The 18,692-nt window shown below is 32.4% G+C and overlaps 1 protein-coding gene across 2 annotated transcripts in view; it reads left to right on the forward strand.

Annotated features, from left to right (window-relative positions):
• The window catches only part of LOC118192020 (organic cation transporter protein-like), a 99,085-nt gene that overhangs the window by 48,867 nt on the left and 31,526 nt on the right, over nt 1–18,692 (forward strand). Inside the window, exons 1-2 of one of the 2 annotated variants that reach the window (XM_035362898.2) lie at nt 2,464–2,619; nt 17,226–17,735. In XM_035362898.2, coding sequence (XP_035218789.1) covers nt 17,307–17,735 — 429 coding nt within the window. In that variant the 5' untranslated portion in view covers nt 2,464–2,619; nt 17,226–17,306. Of the gene's footprint in view, nt 1–2,463; nt 2,620–17,225; nt 17,736–18,692 lie in introns of those variants that run through there. The other variant, XM_085826994.1, reaches the window with a different exon arrangement.

Below are 18,692 nucleotides of genomic sequence, written 5' to 3' on the forward strand. Positions count from 1 at the left end.
CCCGAGATGTTGTTCCACGCGATTTACTTTGTAACTTAAATGTGTAATTATAACGCCCTTAATTGTAATGTTTTATCATAATTGTGTTTTGTTAATTAAAACTATTTTAAAAGGCCAAGTGAGTCTTTGTTTATGGTAGTTTGGGTTATAGTTGACGCTCCACGTTGGGCGCCACTTTGTGAGGAGGTCGTTTAGATAGGGTTATAGAAGAATCCTCTATAGTGTAACAAGTATTTATTAATAGGTTTAAGTTACACACGGAAATTACATTTAACTTTAAGAAAATTACAGAGCTAGAGTCTGATACAACGTATCAAGTTAGACACTTGGCTTTTACTAAGTTCTTCTCTGGCTTCTTCTCTACCAGAGGGCAATCTTTTTGTCACAGTTAGTCCAACAGTTTATGTTGCGCAGAGGTTTTTGGTGATTTTTCGCAATTCTGTAATTGGGTAAAGTGAGTCTAATTGTTCCAGAAAGGTCACTCTTGAAGTTCTACTATCATCAAAAATAGCTGCTGGCTTCATTAACGCTCGCATCGTGTCTATGAAAAACGCGAAGCCTTATACTGTCTGCTTGCGAGAAGAACAGCTACCGCCACAGTGTTTAATGAATTTTTAACAAACTCAACGATTTGAAAGCAGAACTGTACAGATTAAAACATTGTTATCTCCAGAGCACGAGACTGTATATCGGAAATTCTAAAGTTATGTTGTTTTCAAATATTTTGTGATTTTTGCAGTTAAGCTGAATTTTATGTTGCGTAAGTGAAAAGAGCATGATATTTAATCAATAACGCATTATTAACGCACAAAACGTTTATAAAAAAAAAAGAAAAAAAAAGTTTGTGAACCATCTTACTAAGAAAATTGTACATTGATATGTTAAATTGAGAAAAGACTGAAAAAAAAAAATTTATGCCTACACTTAGCATTTCATCGGGCATTCCAAACACATGCTCCTCTTAAAATTTATAATTTTGCTGTTGAAATGTATATAGCCGCTTAAGTGCGAAGAAAATTATGCTTAATAATAAAGATAAAAATGCAAAAAGTAATGGCTTAGCAGTGTAGGTGCAATAGCAGACTGGTAGATTGCGAGTTCAGCGAGAGTGTGGAAAAACTCTTTGAAAAAAAATAATTTGGTATAGTTCGACCGCCTTATCCGCGACCATGAACGCAAACACGCATTCGGACCGAATTATTCTCAAAATAGGGTAGAAGGATGGGGACTTTCTTTCCCTCCAGCATAGCTCTTTCCGGAGACGAGAAGACATTTCTCGTCGCAGCAAATAATACCGCCCCTTTTGGACGAGTCTATGTGTTTTGGCAGAATGCCAACCAGGGTTGCGCTTCAGACGGTCGAACAATACTTTGTAGAGACATTAGGTACTTTTTTGAAAAAAAACAAGATGAAAAATAGCAACCGTCTTCACCGGGAATCGAACCACCGACCTCTGGAATACCGGCCCAGCGTGCAGAACCACTACACCACGAAGGAGGCTAGGAAAGCGGGAGAAATACCTTATATACTCCCCTTTCTAAAGGGCGACTAGGGTTTTAGGGGACCTAGTCGCCAAATCCTGAGTGCGGAGAATCATCATCCACAACCCTTTTAGTTCAGGCGCCACTTTAGAGACATTAGGTATTTTTTTGAAAGCAGACAAGATGAAAAATAGCAACCGCCTTCGCCGGGAATCGAACCACGGACCTCTGAAATACCAGCCTAGCGTGCAGAACCACTACACCACGAAGGACGCTAGGAAAGCGGGAGAAATACCTTATAACTTCATTAATAAATCGATACACTACACTCTTCGTTACAAATTGTTTCTTTCATAAATTCCAAAAGAAATGAAAAGGATGAATCCATTACGTAGAGGGGTAATTAAACTCGCCGATAGTCATCTTCCCTAAGACGACCACCTCATTGAAGTCCAAAGTTCTCTAGAAATGTAAATGATTGTCTTAAGAAGGCTGTCTATATTAAATTGTTAGGGATGTTCTTTCGATTATATTTATTCTTTTTGGCCCATTCCCCCTTTCTGAATTTTGAACTTTAAAAAATGCTAATTTTTTCTTTAATATCAACTTCATCTTCCTTTGACAACCATATTCTAAATTCCGACATACTCAAATTACATTGAAAGAAGACAGCATTCTTTTTCTTTTTGAAATGAAATAGTTAATAAATTGTAGCTAAGTGATTCTTCAAAAAACAAATTCAGCCATTAATATGCAGTTTTTATCATAATGTGTATCAATCTGTATCGATCAAACGTGATGTGCGTGTAATATTATGCAATTTCCTCTTCTGCTGAGCACTAAATGTGTTAAAAATATGCAAAAGAAATCTTTTCGATCAACCAAAACAAACACACCTAGTAACAGAGATCAACCTTTGTGCATTGCCTAAGGGCAACTGCCTTTAATATTTTCCTACAAAGAGATCAATATGCGGCGGAGTGGCACCAAACCGTTTCACTTCGTCTCCCTTCGCTGACGTAAAGAGTTCCTACCTCAAGGCGCAGACGACATTTCGAGCTCGAATTTCGTGTAATGTTACACTAACGGTTTTCCGCGGAAATGGATAAATGAATATGTAACTTGGAAGGAAATAAAGGTGAGTAGGTTTGTTTTCTAAAAGAAGCGCTTTCACGCTTTTTAAGCAGAAGAATTCGTTTTTTATAATGTGGTTTTTTATTATATTTCGTTGGTTTCTATTATGATTTTACTTCAGTAAAGATAATTCTTACTGAATGTTCTTTAATTGCTATAATACCGAGAAACATTTGTGCGTAAAATATTACAGAACTTAATATAAATATTAGTATGTGGCATAAATATTTACGGCTGAAATTTCGAAAATTTTAAGGTAAAAATAGTTAAGAACGGATTGAAAGGCTTAAAAAATTACTTTTAAAAATCATTGCTGTAGTAAATATTACTTTATAAGGTTTAAGTATGAAAAATTATGCTGTATGAAATATTATATCCTATTGTTCTATGAGCTTTAAGTATTACAAATTATGCTGTATAATAACCTATTATTTTATAAACTTTATATAATATACTTTAAGTAATATAATGAAGGCTTCGCGCACAAATATTAAACAAAGGAATAGAAGTCTAATTCAAAGTATTTAGTATTTTTTTGTTTTCGTGGCGTGAAAAACAGAAATAGCTATGAAAGGTTTGGAATTAAATAATTAAACAAATGCTGGATAAAGACAAGTATTCAAGAAGACTGGTTCAGAGTTTTAAGAATCGGCGTTTAAAATTTAAAAAAATATATATATATATATATATATATATATATAATGTTGTATGAACTTAAATCCATTTAGTGCGAATACAAGTTATTATTACTTGCGCAATTGCTGCAAAGTTAGTTAATAATAATTTATTTCCTAAACCGTATTGATTAATTGATTATATTATCTCCTAAGTTTAATTAAAGTAGAATTATTTTAAAAGTGTGCATCCATACTGGTAAGTTATATTTTGAAAGATGTTTTGAAGTAATTTGAAAGCAAAATGTTTAACATTTTGACAACAGTTAACAACAGAACATTTTGCTTTCAAATTACTTCAAAACATCTTTCAAAATATAACTTACCAGTATGGATGCACACTTTTAAAATAATTCTACTTTAATTAAACTTAGGAGATAATATAATCAATTAATCAATACGGTTTAGGAAATAAATTATTATATATATATATATATATATATATATAGCATGTTATAAAAACATTTTGAATTCATAAATGTCTTTTTGTACAGAATTTCATTGTTATCTTTTATCTTCCAAATGCTAATTAAAGAATACAAAATAATACCATGTCATCTGAAACGTAGTCTTCATCCAGAATTTCTTACATGTCTCTAATTCTGCAATTTCGCACCGTCAAATATTTGCAAAATTTTCCTTTCATTGGATTTCATTAAAAAATGTATTTTTGTAAAAATACTTCGTAGAACAATAAATATACTCTTATAGTTACTGATATTATTTCATGCAATGAAAATAATTTTATTGCAGTCCTATTACGTACACAATTTACTTATTTTTCCGTGTGTTTGGAGCATTTTCTTTGTATTTGAACACAGCGTGAAGCGTTGAGTAATGGCATGCATTTCTATGATTTTTTTTTTTTTTTTTTTTTTCTGTCTTTTCTCAGTTCGTTATATTGATATTCAGTTTTCTTACTAAGCTGGCTTTATAAAACTTCTGTCTTTTTATTATTAACGTTTTGTGTGCACTTTATTAAGTTATCACATTCTTGGCCACATCAAATTCAATTAAACGGCAAAAAATCACAAAATATTTAAAAACAGCATATCTTTAGAATTTCTGATAGACAGTCTCGCGCACTAGAATTAAATATGTTATATTCCGGAGAGTGTTGTCTCTGTTCACATTGAAATCGTTCAGTTAGTTAATCAAAATTCTTTAAAGTTTTACAAAATATGGAATAGGTAATTAAAACTCAGAATTCTGAATTCGGACTTCCAAGTGTCCATGTTCGGGTGGAGGGCTACGTTATTCAAACTTTGATGGCTCTAGGTATCGTTGTTTCTTCACACTGCGAGAAAGTTGCTTACATACATGCAAATTCTTCATTATTTAATTACTTTAATAAGGGCGATATTATTTGATGGCAATAAATGTTTGTATATTGATATAAATCGGAGACAGAAGAATGATATGTTATATTAAACCAATGCATCCTAAAAACGAAATGAAATAAAGAACAAATGAAAGGCAATTAAATTAATGATAATAAGGCATACAATACACCGAGGGTAAAGAAGAGTTTCGAACTGCAGTCTTCCCGCTCATATAAAATTGATTCTTATTATTCCTTATAATTTATAATTCATGTAAAGCCTTCTTAACCGGATGGGTAGTAGAAGTCCATAAATATTCATCGTCATAAAAAAATAACATTTGACCGAGAGGTAAAGTCTCTGAATACTGGTAGTTCGACCTTGGTTCGATTTCAGAAAAACGGGATAGCTGTATGGGCGTTATACGCATGTCTAACGTAGATACGAGCTAGTTTTTTTTAAAAAATCTTCTCCATTCATTTCTTCCTTAGGCAGATAGCCCTGTCGTGCTTTACTATAATCAAATAGGCGAAACAAAACTAAAGGAAAGTGAGTCATAGATTTTGTAACTAATAATCGGTACTATTCCGTTTTGAGGACCGTAAAATAATTGCAGCGAAAATGTATGCCTAAAAGCGCCAAATCTAGCAAACGCGCCCATTTAACAGCGCGCCAAATCTAGCGTACGCGCTGATTTCAGTTTGCGTAAGTTTATATAGTTCTATATTTCTTAAGACGCCATTAAAATACTAGTTTAATTTTTAAATCATTTTTTTATTTTAAATCCTTTTTTGATATCCTATGGATTGAACAATTTGGGAATTGCCCATGCCGAAAAGTCTGCAATAGAATTTTGGGGAAAGTGCAGAATCAACCACTGCTTGACGCGTTTTTAAGAATTGCACATACCCGGTATCCATGTATACAACGACCTATTTTCACTTGAAAAAAAAATCCCAGAATTGCACAAAAATAGCACTGCGCACACCCTTGACTTTATCTATGTACACATCGACCTATTTTCACTTAAAAAGTAAAAGAAAATTGACAAAATTCCAATTGTTTTTACCCTTGTAAAAGGCGGCAAACAAATAAGTGGGCGATTCTGCACTTTAAACCGAGAACTTTTCCAAAGAAAAAGCATCATTCGTTACAGAAAATTATAATTGAACAACCAACGAGATGACATTATGTTTTAGCGATAACTCAGTAGCGAAATAGCGATGCAGGCATCCGTTCAGTTATGTTTAGCAATCCTTATATAAATTATAATAATGATCTGAAATAAGTTACTCTTACGCTTTCATTCAGTCTTACGCTTTCATTGAGGCTTTTTATATAAATTATAATAATAATAAAGTATTATATGAAATTAACCTTTCATCTAAATTAAAACATCAATCTTAGATGATTATTTACTATTATACTTCCTTTTTTGCATTAGGGTTGCCGCAATTATTTTTGGCAGCACTGGCATTAACAATAATTTGGCTATTTTTTAGGGCCCTCAAAACCGAATAGTACCCTAATATCGATATCAGTCATGCTAGATTATAAAAGAATTTTTGCATTAACAACAAAATGTTGTGTTTATATTTAATGTAATTATACAACAAAATATCATTTCGTATAACGGGGTGCTCCGGTACGTTTTGGTTTGGTGTATTTAATTTTAGCAAAGCACGCTAGAACTAGCTGAGTAAAAGGAAGGATGCCTTCTTGGAGGATTTTTCTTAGGGAAATTGGCTCGTATACAAGTTACATGTGGAAAAACCCAGGAGGATACCTATACAGCCAGCTAAAATTAAACGCAGGTTGAACCACCAGTGTTCAACGACTTTACCGCTCGGCCGCTGGTGGGCAGTGTTCTGGTACGATTTCCTTGCTTTGAACGATGCTTTGCTTGTTGAAAGATTCCGTTCAAAAATTGAGAAATACTAGATTCAAACTCCATCTGAATTTAAACCCTGATTGCTTTTTATAAATGAGGATAGAAAATTGGTTTAAGCTTCTTCCTCATTTCACCAAATTATGTTATTTTGTCAAAAAAAGGTCATAGGTAAGAGCTTACAGATATAACATGTTTTCTCGGTGATCTCTTTTAAGCTAACATTGACAGATAAGTATTGACATAAAGCGGAAACAAATATGTTCTTCAAAACTTTAAAGATCCTTCAGCTATATTAAAGTAATTCTGTACTTTTCAAACCTTATATCCGTTTCAAGTTTATTGTACCTTTAAAGTAAGTTTAAAATACGTAAACATGTTCCACATGATAATTTAGAATACTGTATATATTCTTCCGTGAAATTTCTATTATTATTATGATTATTATTTACGTATTCCACACTAAGGCACTTCACGGAAGGGAAGGATGCCTTCGTGGAGGACTTTCTTAGGGAAACTGGCTCGTTTTAACACGTTACACATGTAAAAACCGCGAAAACGCCCTTGCAGTCAGCCCTTTCGTGGAATTCGAACCGCGAACCGAACTACCAGCGTTCAGGGACTTTACAGCTCAGCCTTTCTCAGTTTATCATATCAATGTTCAGTTTTCTTAGTTAAAATGGCTAGCAAAAGTGTTTTTCGTCTTCTTATTCTTAACATTTTGTGCTTTAACTTTGTTTATTAAATATCATAATTGGCGTACGCTTATAACAAATATGCCAACTATCAAAACGCGCGAATATATAAATTTACATGTATCTTGGAAATTTTGAACAAAAAAAAACTCTTTTTTTTTTCAGGTGTGCATAGAAATACATCAACTTTAAGGTGGTTGTAAAATTTTGTACACCATAATTCAAAAATGTATTCCTAAAATTTATAAAAATTACTAAAAACATAACTGTAAAAAATAAATTAAAAACAGCCGCGAATTTTATTTGCATTGAACCTAAATCTCGAATTACGAAAGGTAGAATCACATAAGTTTAATAAAGAAAGCGATATTAATAAATATATATCAAATTCAATTAACATTGAGGAGCTACAATTTTGAGAGTTAATTTTTTAAAAACTACTAGCACGCTTTCTACAAAACCTTGCAGTTTTGCGTCTTTGAATCGAAATATGGAAAAAATAAGTATGCCATTTCAGAAAAAGTACGATTTTATGTCAAAATACTTATGTTATTACAACGTTTTATATAAATGTAATATATATCCTAACTCGCGCTTTCGAGACATGAAAAATGGAAGTTATATTTCGCCAATTGGCCTAGGAGAACGGGAGATACAGAACTGCTCCTCCCTTTTTTTATGCAAGTTTCGAAATATAAGTCTTCAAAAATAAAAGTTGATACCGAATAACATTATTTAACTTTTCCTGCTCTTGTCGAAGCAGGCTTTAGTTAAGTTAATAATTTACTACGAAAAAACAAGAAGCAGGTTGAATATTTTTGAACAAGGCAATGTAAGAATTTAGTTAAGCAATAATACATTAAAACATATTTCATCAATGTATCGAAGGCAGACATTTTCGATTTATAATCATCATCATCATCTATAGGCGACAGGTCAGGGTGGTCCAAAGCCTTCTGAACTAGACGTTTACAACCACGCGTAACAGCAAACCGTACATTGAATTGATCATTGTTAAAGAATTTCGCTTGTTGCACATGCTCAGTGTTGTACCGTTGGCGTGAGAGGAAATACTGGCGACTAGAGGGGGGGGGGGGGCACAAGTAACGTTATACAAGCTTGTCCGCCATGTAGGTCTTAATCGACTGTTTACAATTATAATATTACGGAAGTTTCTTTGTGCTTAATGCATTTGCTTCTGTTTCATTTCATTTTGGTGTATTTTGTTAACATTATATTTAATATCAGTTACTTATAATAATTTCTTTGACTTTAATTCAGTAATTTAAAATGGATTGATTCCTTAATTTGTTAAAGTGTATACAAATGGATCGTGTGGTAAATAATCAATTCCTTTTATTTCTCAAAAGTATAATCAATAAACATTCAGCTAATATATCTTGTAATGTTTCCTGTTTTTTAATCATTCTGAAACGAAAATTTGCATAGTTTACAATCGATATTTACACTTCCAGTAATGAAGCAACTGACAACGTAACAAGTTTTTAAACCGCGAACTGTTTACGCCCAGATAACACAATATCAACCATACACCATATTTATCTTTTAAAATTGTGCCAAACTCGTAATTGCGCCAGATTCTCTTCTGGGCATGCGCAGTATGCAAAATTCGTTTAACATTGATCAATTGAGTGTGCGGTTTCACATTAAGCTTACAACCATCTCTACTAGCAGCCAAACTCCTCAAATTCTTAGTTTTAAGGACTAAACAATCCTCCTCTGCAGCAGCTATCCATGGAAGTCTAGGTCTTCCACTTCTTCTTGTGTTACTTGATCTAGCAGAAAAAAAATCTTTGTAGTATGTTACTGTCGTTCATACGAATAAACAATGCCCAGCCGAACTGAAGCGGCTCATTTAAATGTAATGAACAATATCTGGCTCTTTGAACATTCGGTATAAATCGGTGTCCTTCGATTTATGGCTGCCACATGTTTTCTATAATAAATAGCCTTTGACTTTTTTTTTAGTAACTGACTCTTGTAACACAGATGTTACAAAAATGTGTAACCAGTTTTAACTATTACATTTTTCCCAATGGCAGACACTTGCCTATTGTTGTTTTTGAAATTTTGTTTTTTTAAAAGACCTTGAGAGTTAAACGCATTATTATGTGTAAAACCGAGGTTCTCTGCTGTATAAATACAAATTGCACTAAGTTGAAAACATACGATTTAATTGGTTACTTTCTTTCCGTTTAACAAAACAGATGAACATATCGTGTCAGACTATGACACTGTACGATGGATAATATAGGAATACAGTTGAATGGTACAAATCATTTGATGCCTGCTTAACAGTCCATTCAGATAGGCGGGTGGGTACCTGGCGATGTAGAAAGATTATCTGGAATGCTTGGATAGATTCCTATTTCTACTCTGCTGTTCCTTATTAGCACTCTATGCATCACATTTCTGCACCACGCTCGAGAGAATCACGGCTGCTAGCCACGTCGACAAACACCTAGGATGGGCATGGCAAGAAGTACAGTCTTTAGCACCATCAGAACCGGGAAGATACACAACCCTTTCTCTCCCCGTCGGAAGGATCCTTCCGCGCAATTATATAGTTCACCATTTCTGCTCAACGCAGTCGCAGACGTAGGAATGTAATTTTTCAACACCTATAACGGCAATTGCCACTCCTAAGGCCAGAAGTGGTGGCCATTTTATTGTGGAGGCACCTAATAGGCGGCCACCGTTACCACCTAAGAAGGAACAGACAATATTACATCCATGCCTTCTCCGAGATTCGAACCCGGGCCCTTCAGAATCGCAGTCAGGCTTCCCTAACTACTATACCCTCTGGGTGGCGTTACAAAATCTTTATTATAGTTTATTTAAAAGACATTCTCATTGAGTTTTTATGCACGCATTCTATGTACAGGCAACAACGTCTAAATGGTAACTAAGCTTCAGTAACATGCAACAGAGTCAATAGAATCTTGTTGTAGAATGTCAGAATCTGTAATGCTTGAAAAAGCCGTCATAAATTCATTTAAAATATCACAAGGCCTATATATCTCACTTACATAAAGCAAAAGAGGTGGCCATACATTGGGTCACTAGTAACATTGGACAAATCTACCAGATATGCTTTATGTATCTAGGCTTCTATAAAATTTAAAGCTATTCTTCGAAACCTTTGAAAATCGAAAAGGTGATAATAGTTTCAGTAAAAAATTGTTAGAGTTTAGAATTGATTACACCATTTTAAGACACTTTGTATGACTAATTGCTGATAATTATTATATCAAAAAAGTTTCACAAAACTGGGTATGCTACAAATAAGTGAGATAATAACTTCATCGCATATCACAAAGTGTGTTGTAACTTGTCTGAAAGTAACATCAGATCAAGTGTATGAATTTTGCAGTGGATACAATCTAGATTTTAATTTATAAATAAGCAAAATTGATGCATTTAATACTACAAAAGTTTTTAGCATGAAAATGTAAAGTGCCTGACACTTCTGTTTTGCCTTGTTCTAAACTAAAATATAGATTTTACTTATAAAATTACAGTGTTCTAAACTTTAGAAATTCTTTAAAAAAAACCGCAAAAACCACAAGAGTGCAAATTATTTTGAATTTAGCATTTCGCTTTAAAATATTTTTCATAAGTTTACATTTTTCATACATTCTATTTGTTGAAGGAATAAGAAATACTAAAACTTAGTTCAAATATTAATGCATTTTTTTTTTTTAATTTTTGATTTCTCTGGAAACAAAATGAAACAAAATTTGTACGACCAAATTATGAAATAAATTGTCGATTGATATTTGTAACACGTGCAGCTATATTTTACAAGAATCCTGTATTTTTACTTCAGGTTTTCGTAAACAACGTTCTTATCTCTAAATCATGCATTTAAGAGCCATAAATCCCATTGCCTTATCATACAATAAAATTGAACCTCTACAGTTGTAACACCTTAGGGTAGAAGGAAGCAAAAACTGCCATAAACCCCAATTAAACGGAAGCAAAATTCTTAGGTATTTCTAACAAAATTAAAGAAAAATAATTATCTTTTAAGTCAGTTTTCACTTCCTTGTACGAGGTAAAGGAAGTATTGTAATTGCAAAAAGTTTTGCATATCATATATTTCAACGAAATTATTCATTATAGCCATTATCGAATCAGTCTGAATGTTTTTTTTTTTTTTTTTTTTTTTTTTTTCCATCTGTACGTGCGGATAGAAAAAGAACTCTTTTTTTCCAAAAGGGATTGTAAAATGGATTCAAAAGAGATATTTTTGTGACATCTGTCTGTACATATACATGTATCTCGCATAACTCAAAAACAAGTAGCCTGAGCATGTTGAAATTTTGTATGGGGACTGCTGTAGCATGTAGTTGGGCACCTCCCTTTTGGTTCATATGAGCTGCGCCAGAATTATATAAATATATACCCACGCTATTAGCCGCCTGGGTTAGTCCATTTTTTTAATCTTGTATGTTGGTAAATTGTGCATTTTTTGCTTTAAAAGTGATTGAATTATGTTAACGCCTTTAGTTAATCTGCAGTAGTTGTAGAATTATCAGCAATTTAACAGTTTTTTAAGTGGTGCTATGCTTAAAGAGGCCGCCATTTGTTTACATTTGAAAACTTCTATTAAATTAGTGAATAAAAAGTCAGTTTCTGCACTTTCAGTGTCTTTTTGCCCAATGGGACCAAAAGTACTTTCAGTTTTTTGCCTCCAAAATTTTGTCTTCCTGCCCTGTGGCCGAATTGCTTATTTTTGCGTAGAAATTCTAATTTTAATTGTAAAATTTTGCAATTTTTAATGAAGGTGGTTTGAGTTTTTATGTATTTTTGACTTGCCGGGAAGTCAGAACTGAACTGATTGAATGAGAAATATATCTCTAATGAAATTCGAAGAAATATGTTTAAATGAAGTGCAGAAACAAATGTGTATAATTTAATAGGCTGTACAAGAAAAATCATGTGGTGTTAGCATCAGATTTTTTAAATCTAATTAACAACTTCTTTTAGAATGGAGGGGAAATTGTGTGGTTTCGTCGTTTGTTCATTTGTACTATGAAAACCGTCCGCAGGTCTGTACACAATTCATCTAGATTTCTCTACACGGGTTTTGAATTTTTTTTTTTTTTTTTTTTTTTTTTTTTGTTCGTTTAATTACTTCTTTATTGTCTTCTTGGTCTCGCCATTTTTTAATTGGGAATTATTTTTACCTCACGAATATAGAATTACTGTAGAGATAGTGAATGGGTGATACAATCATATGCCTTGCCATTCTTATTACCCATTCATATTGGTCTGTCGTAATGTAAAATATAGTTAAATTAAATATTTGATTTCTTTAAGTACTTTTTTCCCTTTATACATTTTTTTATGATTCTTTAATGAATTCTATTTTCCATTCATACCGAATTGTTTTAGAATTACTGTTGTCAGAATCTCAAATTAAGTGAAAAGACATGTTACAAACACAGTAAAATTACTGGCTTCAGATCTATGAAATTTTTATTTGTTAGAACTATGCCCATGAAGAATCAGAGTCACCACTTTGTAACTAAAGACCACTTTTCCAATTGGTCTTGGTTAAGTGAAGTTAACATAATAAACAATAGTAAAACTTTCAGCAATATAATGAAAAAATTAAAACGTCCTGTTTTTGTGTTAGATATTTATTATCCTCGTGCATGTTTGGCGTCATTATAATCATTTTTGGTTTTGCGCCAATAATCTTACTCTCCCTCCCTCACTCACTCACTATTATCCTCGTGTTCACAGAAGGAAATTTGATTCGGAAACTATACTAAAAGATTTTCTTGGTTCTATTTATGAAAAATGTTTTAAAACTGAAAATTTTTAACCTCTATAATTCAAACGTTTTATTACCGTATATAAATATTAAATATGCATTAAAATAAATACCTGTACTTGACTTATTTATGACAAGTAGTCAACTAGTCAAAATGAATGGATTATAAATTAGTTCTATCATCTTACGAAAGCTTCAACTAGTCTCTAATGGCTATTCCTATTTAAGGCGTGAGTGTAAGGGAAGGAAACACATTATGGAATCCAAAACAATCATTTCCATATGCTTCTTGTAATGAAAAAACACGATTACATCTCGCTTCCCTCAGTGAAGATGAGAAAATAAGTTTAACAGATTCCCTTTCAGGAAATAATTTCTGATTCTTCCCCACGCCACGTTTTTATTTTTTTCTTATTCTCTAACTTCAATTTTGTAGCTCAGAAGAGAGTCTCGAAACTGCATTTTACATCGAATCACATTTCAGATTGTTGCCCCAAGTATTACCGCCCTGTATTATATTTAAAGAAATTAATTAATGAAGAATCTGCATAAATGAATGTATGTCTCTCGCGTTGTGAAAAAAAAACGGTACCTAGAGCCATCAAATTTAGAATAATGTAGTCCTCCATCCGAACATGGGCACCTGGAAGCCTTAATTTTGAATTTCGAATTTGTTTACCTTGTTTGTTAATTTAACCGAATATGTTAATTTCGAATTACGTATTTCATATAACTTTAACAAATTTTTGATTAAAAAACTCAAAGATTTCAAATTAAGCAGTGGCAACACTGTACAGTATTATTTACTAGTAAGCCTCCGATACTTTAACTCTGAGTTTCTTAAACTGTGGGTCGCGGGGCCTGCAGCAGGGGGTCGCCAAAACGTTTAGCAGTTTTGATATTTCTTTAACTTATTATAATAATTTTAGAACTACCAAATATTTATACACAATGTATCTGAAAATAGATATAGATAGATAGATAAAATAGATAAAGATAATACAGATAATAAATAGATAGAGATAATACAGACGATAAATAGATAGAGAGAACACAGACAAAAAAAAAAAAAAAAAAAAAAAAAAACGTTTCGACGCATTCTTTTTATAATATAAACGTTCATTTTACTTCCTTTGCGCGTGACGCTGTCATTTCGTCTTTTACTTATTTAAAATTTTCATGTTGCTCTATGTCTTAAAATTAGAAATTAAAGTTAACCTACTGCAATAATATATTACAGTACAAGTGAAAAAATTGACGGTTTCACTCACGCGTCTGTCGGATTTGCGTAATGCTTATGGGGCCCCACAAAATTTTAGTAAATATGGATCCAGGGGTCGCGACTAAAAAACGTTTAAGAAGTCCTGCTCTAACGAATTGGATAAGCAAACTCATGAAACTCGCTACTGTTTATTGTATGGGAAAGAGAACGGAAAGAATTAAAAAGTAGAGAATAAATCTAAATTTAATTTTTTTTTTTTTTTTTTTTTAATTCCTACTATTAGCTCACACTCTTCTTATATATTGTTCAAATTTTCAATCGTTAATGAAATACTTTTCATTCATCCACTCAAGTTCAAACACATTTTTTTAAACTTGTAGTGGATGACACTTGATGTTAACACAGTTTTTTCACATATTAAAGTCAATTCCTACTTATTTATTCCTGTTTATCGGAACTAAAGATATGCTGTATTTTATAAAATATATTGTAAGACTTACAAATAGTGACCGTTTCTTTTTTACTTCCTTGTACGACGTAAAAAGGAAGTATTGTAATCGCGAAAAGTTTCAGGCAGCATATTTAAACGAAAATATCCATTTTGACCGCTATCGAATGCAATTTAACGATGTTTTTGCGTGATATCTGTACGTAAGGACAGAATAAAATACTCTTTTCCTTCAAAAAAAAAAATATAAAACTGCTTTAAAATTAATTCTGAAGAGAATTTTTCGTCGCGTCCGTACGAACGTATGTACGTACGTGCATACGTACGTATCTCGCATAACTCAAAAACAAGTAGCCTCAGAACGTTGAAATTTTGTATATAGGACTGCTATAACATGTAGATGTGCACCTCGTATATTTTGGTTGCAATCGGCCGCACCAAACGTATATAAATATATTTATATGTATATCCACTCTGTTACCCGGCTCAGTGATCTCAGTTTCTTTACTCTTATATGTTCGTAAATTGTACATTTTTTGCTTTAAAAATGATTGAATTATGTTGTTTTTGTCTTCCGGTTAAAGTTTTTATGCCTTTAGTAAATCTGTGTGCAATATTTTTAGAATTATCAGCAATTTTAAAGTTGTTTAATTGCCGCTAAGCCTGTTTTAATGGCGGCCATTGATCTTTACATTTGAAACAGGAGACTAGTGGATTTGTTGCCAATCTAGAGGAACTTAGCTTCGCAACAACAAAGATAACGCATTCATTTATTATTGCCAATTAAATCAGGCTTAATTCTTTCTGGAATTTTTTCGAGGAAATAAGCGTTTGAGATTTACTTCGGAATTTTTAATACAGATAATTTGAGTTTTTATGTATTTTTGCCTTCTCGCGAAGTGAGAATTGAATTAATCAAATTAGAAATACTCAATCGTCTGTGAAAAACTGTTTCTTTTCTTTTTTGTTTTGTTTGCTTAATTTCTTTTATACATAGTTCTAGCTTTATTATAGTATTTGAATAGAACATGTGGCAACGATTAGATAATTCTTTAAATAATATACATTTTGTGCATTCTGAGTTATAATATGAATGAAATATAATACTGTTAAGGAAACCTAGCGCCAGAGTGTCGCTATGGTAAACAAAGTGAATTTTAAAGAATGCATTTGTTCTATTGTGGTTTATGCGCTGTCGGCGAAGTAGGTTTAATTCAATCTAATAAGTTTAAATAAAATGCAATAAAAAATGCGTATAATTTAATATTCCGTACAAGGAAGTCATGTGGTGTACACATCAGATTTTTTATTAAATATATTGTAAGACTTACAATAATGACATTTTATTTTTTATTAAATATATTGTAAGACTTACAAACAATGACCGTTTATTAGGAATTCTCACGTGCTATAAAAATTAATTTTATAACAACTTATAAATAATAGTACATGACTGTGATAAATGGAATAGTAATATTTAACAAAAATAAGTGGCAACAGTAAGACAAAGTTCTAAAGATTTTTAAAGTGTATGAAATTAAAGAATCGTAGTTTTATAGAGTTGTATGAAGTGGATGTAATGTTCCATTATGTAGCGAAAATTTTCTCCATATTATTATGTTAACGTGATAATAATATATGTTTAAAATATAATCCTCTAAAATGGGTTCCTTGCAAAAGGAAAACTCTTCGCAGCAGGACAAGCACATGTCGCCTTGAGTCGTGTGAAATCATTAGATGGAATATTAATTGAAGAACCTGACTACTCGAAACTCAATGGAAAGGTTCCTTGCAATAATGAAGTATTACAAGAGATGGATAGAACGAGAAATTATAGACCACCATCAGCTTCATAAATTAAAAACGAAAAACTGTTGATAATGTTAATAAAAAGTAACTAAAATAAAAAATTTCATTGTTGACTTAAGTAGGAATTTATTTTAAAAATGTTTATATTACTTGTTTAAAATTTTATTACATGCTGTGTCATTAGACACTACACGGAAAGAGGGGATGCCCCATTGGAGGATGTTTTAGGGAAAACTGGTTAGTATCCATGTTACACACAGGAAAAGTTGTATATGCATTTAAACTTGACGATAAGATTAAGCAAAATTAAATAATAAATAAATACTGTTAAATAAAGATTAAATGAAGTTGGATCAGTTATTTTCTGGTTTCCCTGTACAACATAATTCAAACTTTGCGAAACATTGATCAGTAAAGTTAACAAAATAAATCAACTGCTGAAATTAATCAAAAACTTCAATGTACGCAACGTTTCGGATAAAAACATTAGTAAACATCCATCAGTTGAGTACGTCCACGGGACACACATTTTTACCTCTTCGCCTTCTCTAATATAAGATAAATCCTACGTTGTTTTCTAAGAGTTATGTATATCATGAATATAGAAATAGATGCTGTATATATCAGCAGTGTCACACATTTTATTTATTGAGTAACATTAATTGGTAAATAAGATTCTATATAAAGCCCACTCATAATAAATTAAATGTAAAGTAAATAATTAATAGTATTTTGTTTCTCTCCAGGAACGCTAATGGATATCAAATGATTCGAGAAAGCCTTTCCTTTACGAGTATCTTATCCGCATACCAACAGTCGGAGCAAACATGTCGCTCAAGAGCGATGAAGACAGTAAATCCGTCTATAAAGAATACATCGTTGATGATTCTGTTGTGGATTCGAAAGATAGTATCGAAGTCAGCGACCTTATAGGGGGTTATGGACCCTGGCAAAGGGACATCTTTGTTCTTCTCTTCCTTGCCTCTATTCCATCTGCATGGCATAATCTGCAAATGACTTTCATGGCCCCCACTGGCGTTGATTTCTGGTGTTCCAGACCACTTCACCAGAATGTGTCGGTAGATGCATGGAAGAACTGGAGTGCTCCGCCTGAACATCTAGGCGTAGATGGACGATGTCATATAGTGCCTTACTGGAGATTGCCGGACAACGCCACAATAGTGGAAAGTGATCTTCTTAAGTGCACTTCTTGGGAATATAACTCAACTTTCTATCCTTCTACAATTATAGACGAGGTAAGTGCTAAATTTCAAAGTTTATAATCGTTATAAATTCCAGGAATAATAATAAAAATTGCAATTCACATTTGAAAATTCAAATCTTTACACTAGAATTAAGAGAATGTTGCCCCCAAAGAAAAAAGTGGTTATTGTTCATTAAAACTAGTATTGAGTATTTCTGTAAACAATTATTCTCTGATGTCGCAAAACACAAAATGTCACCGAAGTTATAAGAGCCGTGCTCTAAATTTAAATATGTCGCTTCTAACATCGATTAAGAACTGGAAATGAAAATTTCTTCTTGACTTATCACTGTCAATTTAACATTTTGATAGCTGCTACCTTTAAAAGAATCAAACTTAATGATAATGTTTTGCCATATCAGATAACATGATTGGTGCCATTGAAAGTAGCTCTTTAGACGCGATGAGATATTAGCATTCTGGCATGATCCTGAAGCGAAAGAACTATTTCGATAAGTGGAAATCGGCACACTTTGAAATTAAAAATTCTGTAGCGGAAATTGCATTGTAGAATAGAAATCGACAAAATATGAAAGACGTAATTCGTCGATCGGAACTAAGTTTAAAATAATGATCATTAGCATACGAAGTCCAAATGACAAAGTATTTCTGCTGTTTTTACTTGGATCATTTGTGTCAGAGAAGACAGAATTTCTAGAAGAAGAGGAAACTGGCATAGTTTGTTCTATGATTCTTTGCTACGATGTCTATTTTTCGATAATTTTAGACTCAAAGTTTTTCAAAACATGTTTCAAGTTTGTCACATACTGTTTTGTCGCAGAACTGAGCTTCATGTGAATACTCCAAATTCCCACGCATAAAGTACCGTTTAAAGACAGTTTTGATGATGTAACCATCATCTAAAAACAATGACGTCGATTTCAAATATTTTCCCTTTATCTATAAGGTATAAAACATTCTGTTCACTTCCTAATTTTGCAAGTATTTA

The sequence above is a fragment of the Stegodyphus dumicola genome, chromosome 11 (assembly GCF_044657685.1).
Source record: "Stegodyphus dumicola isolate Sdum_Otavi_A_Nest chromosome 11, ASM4465768v1".
Classification (NCBI taxonomy): Eukaryota; Metazoa; Arthropoda; class Arachnida; order Araneae; family Eresidae; genus Stegodyphus; species Stegodyphus dumicola.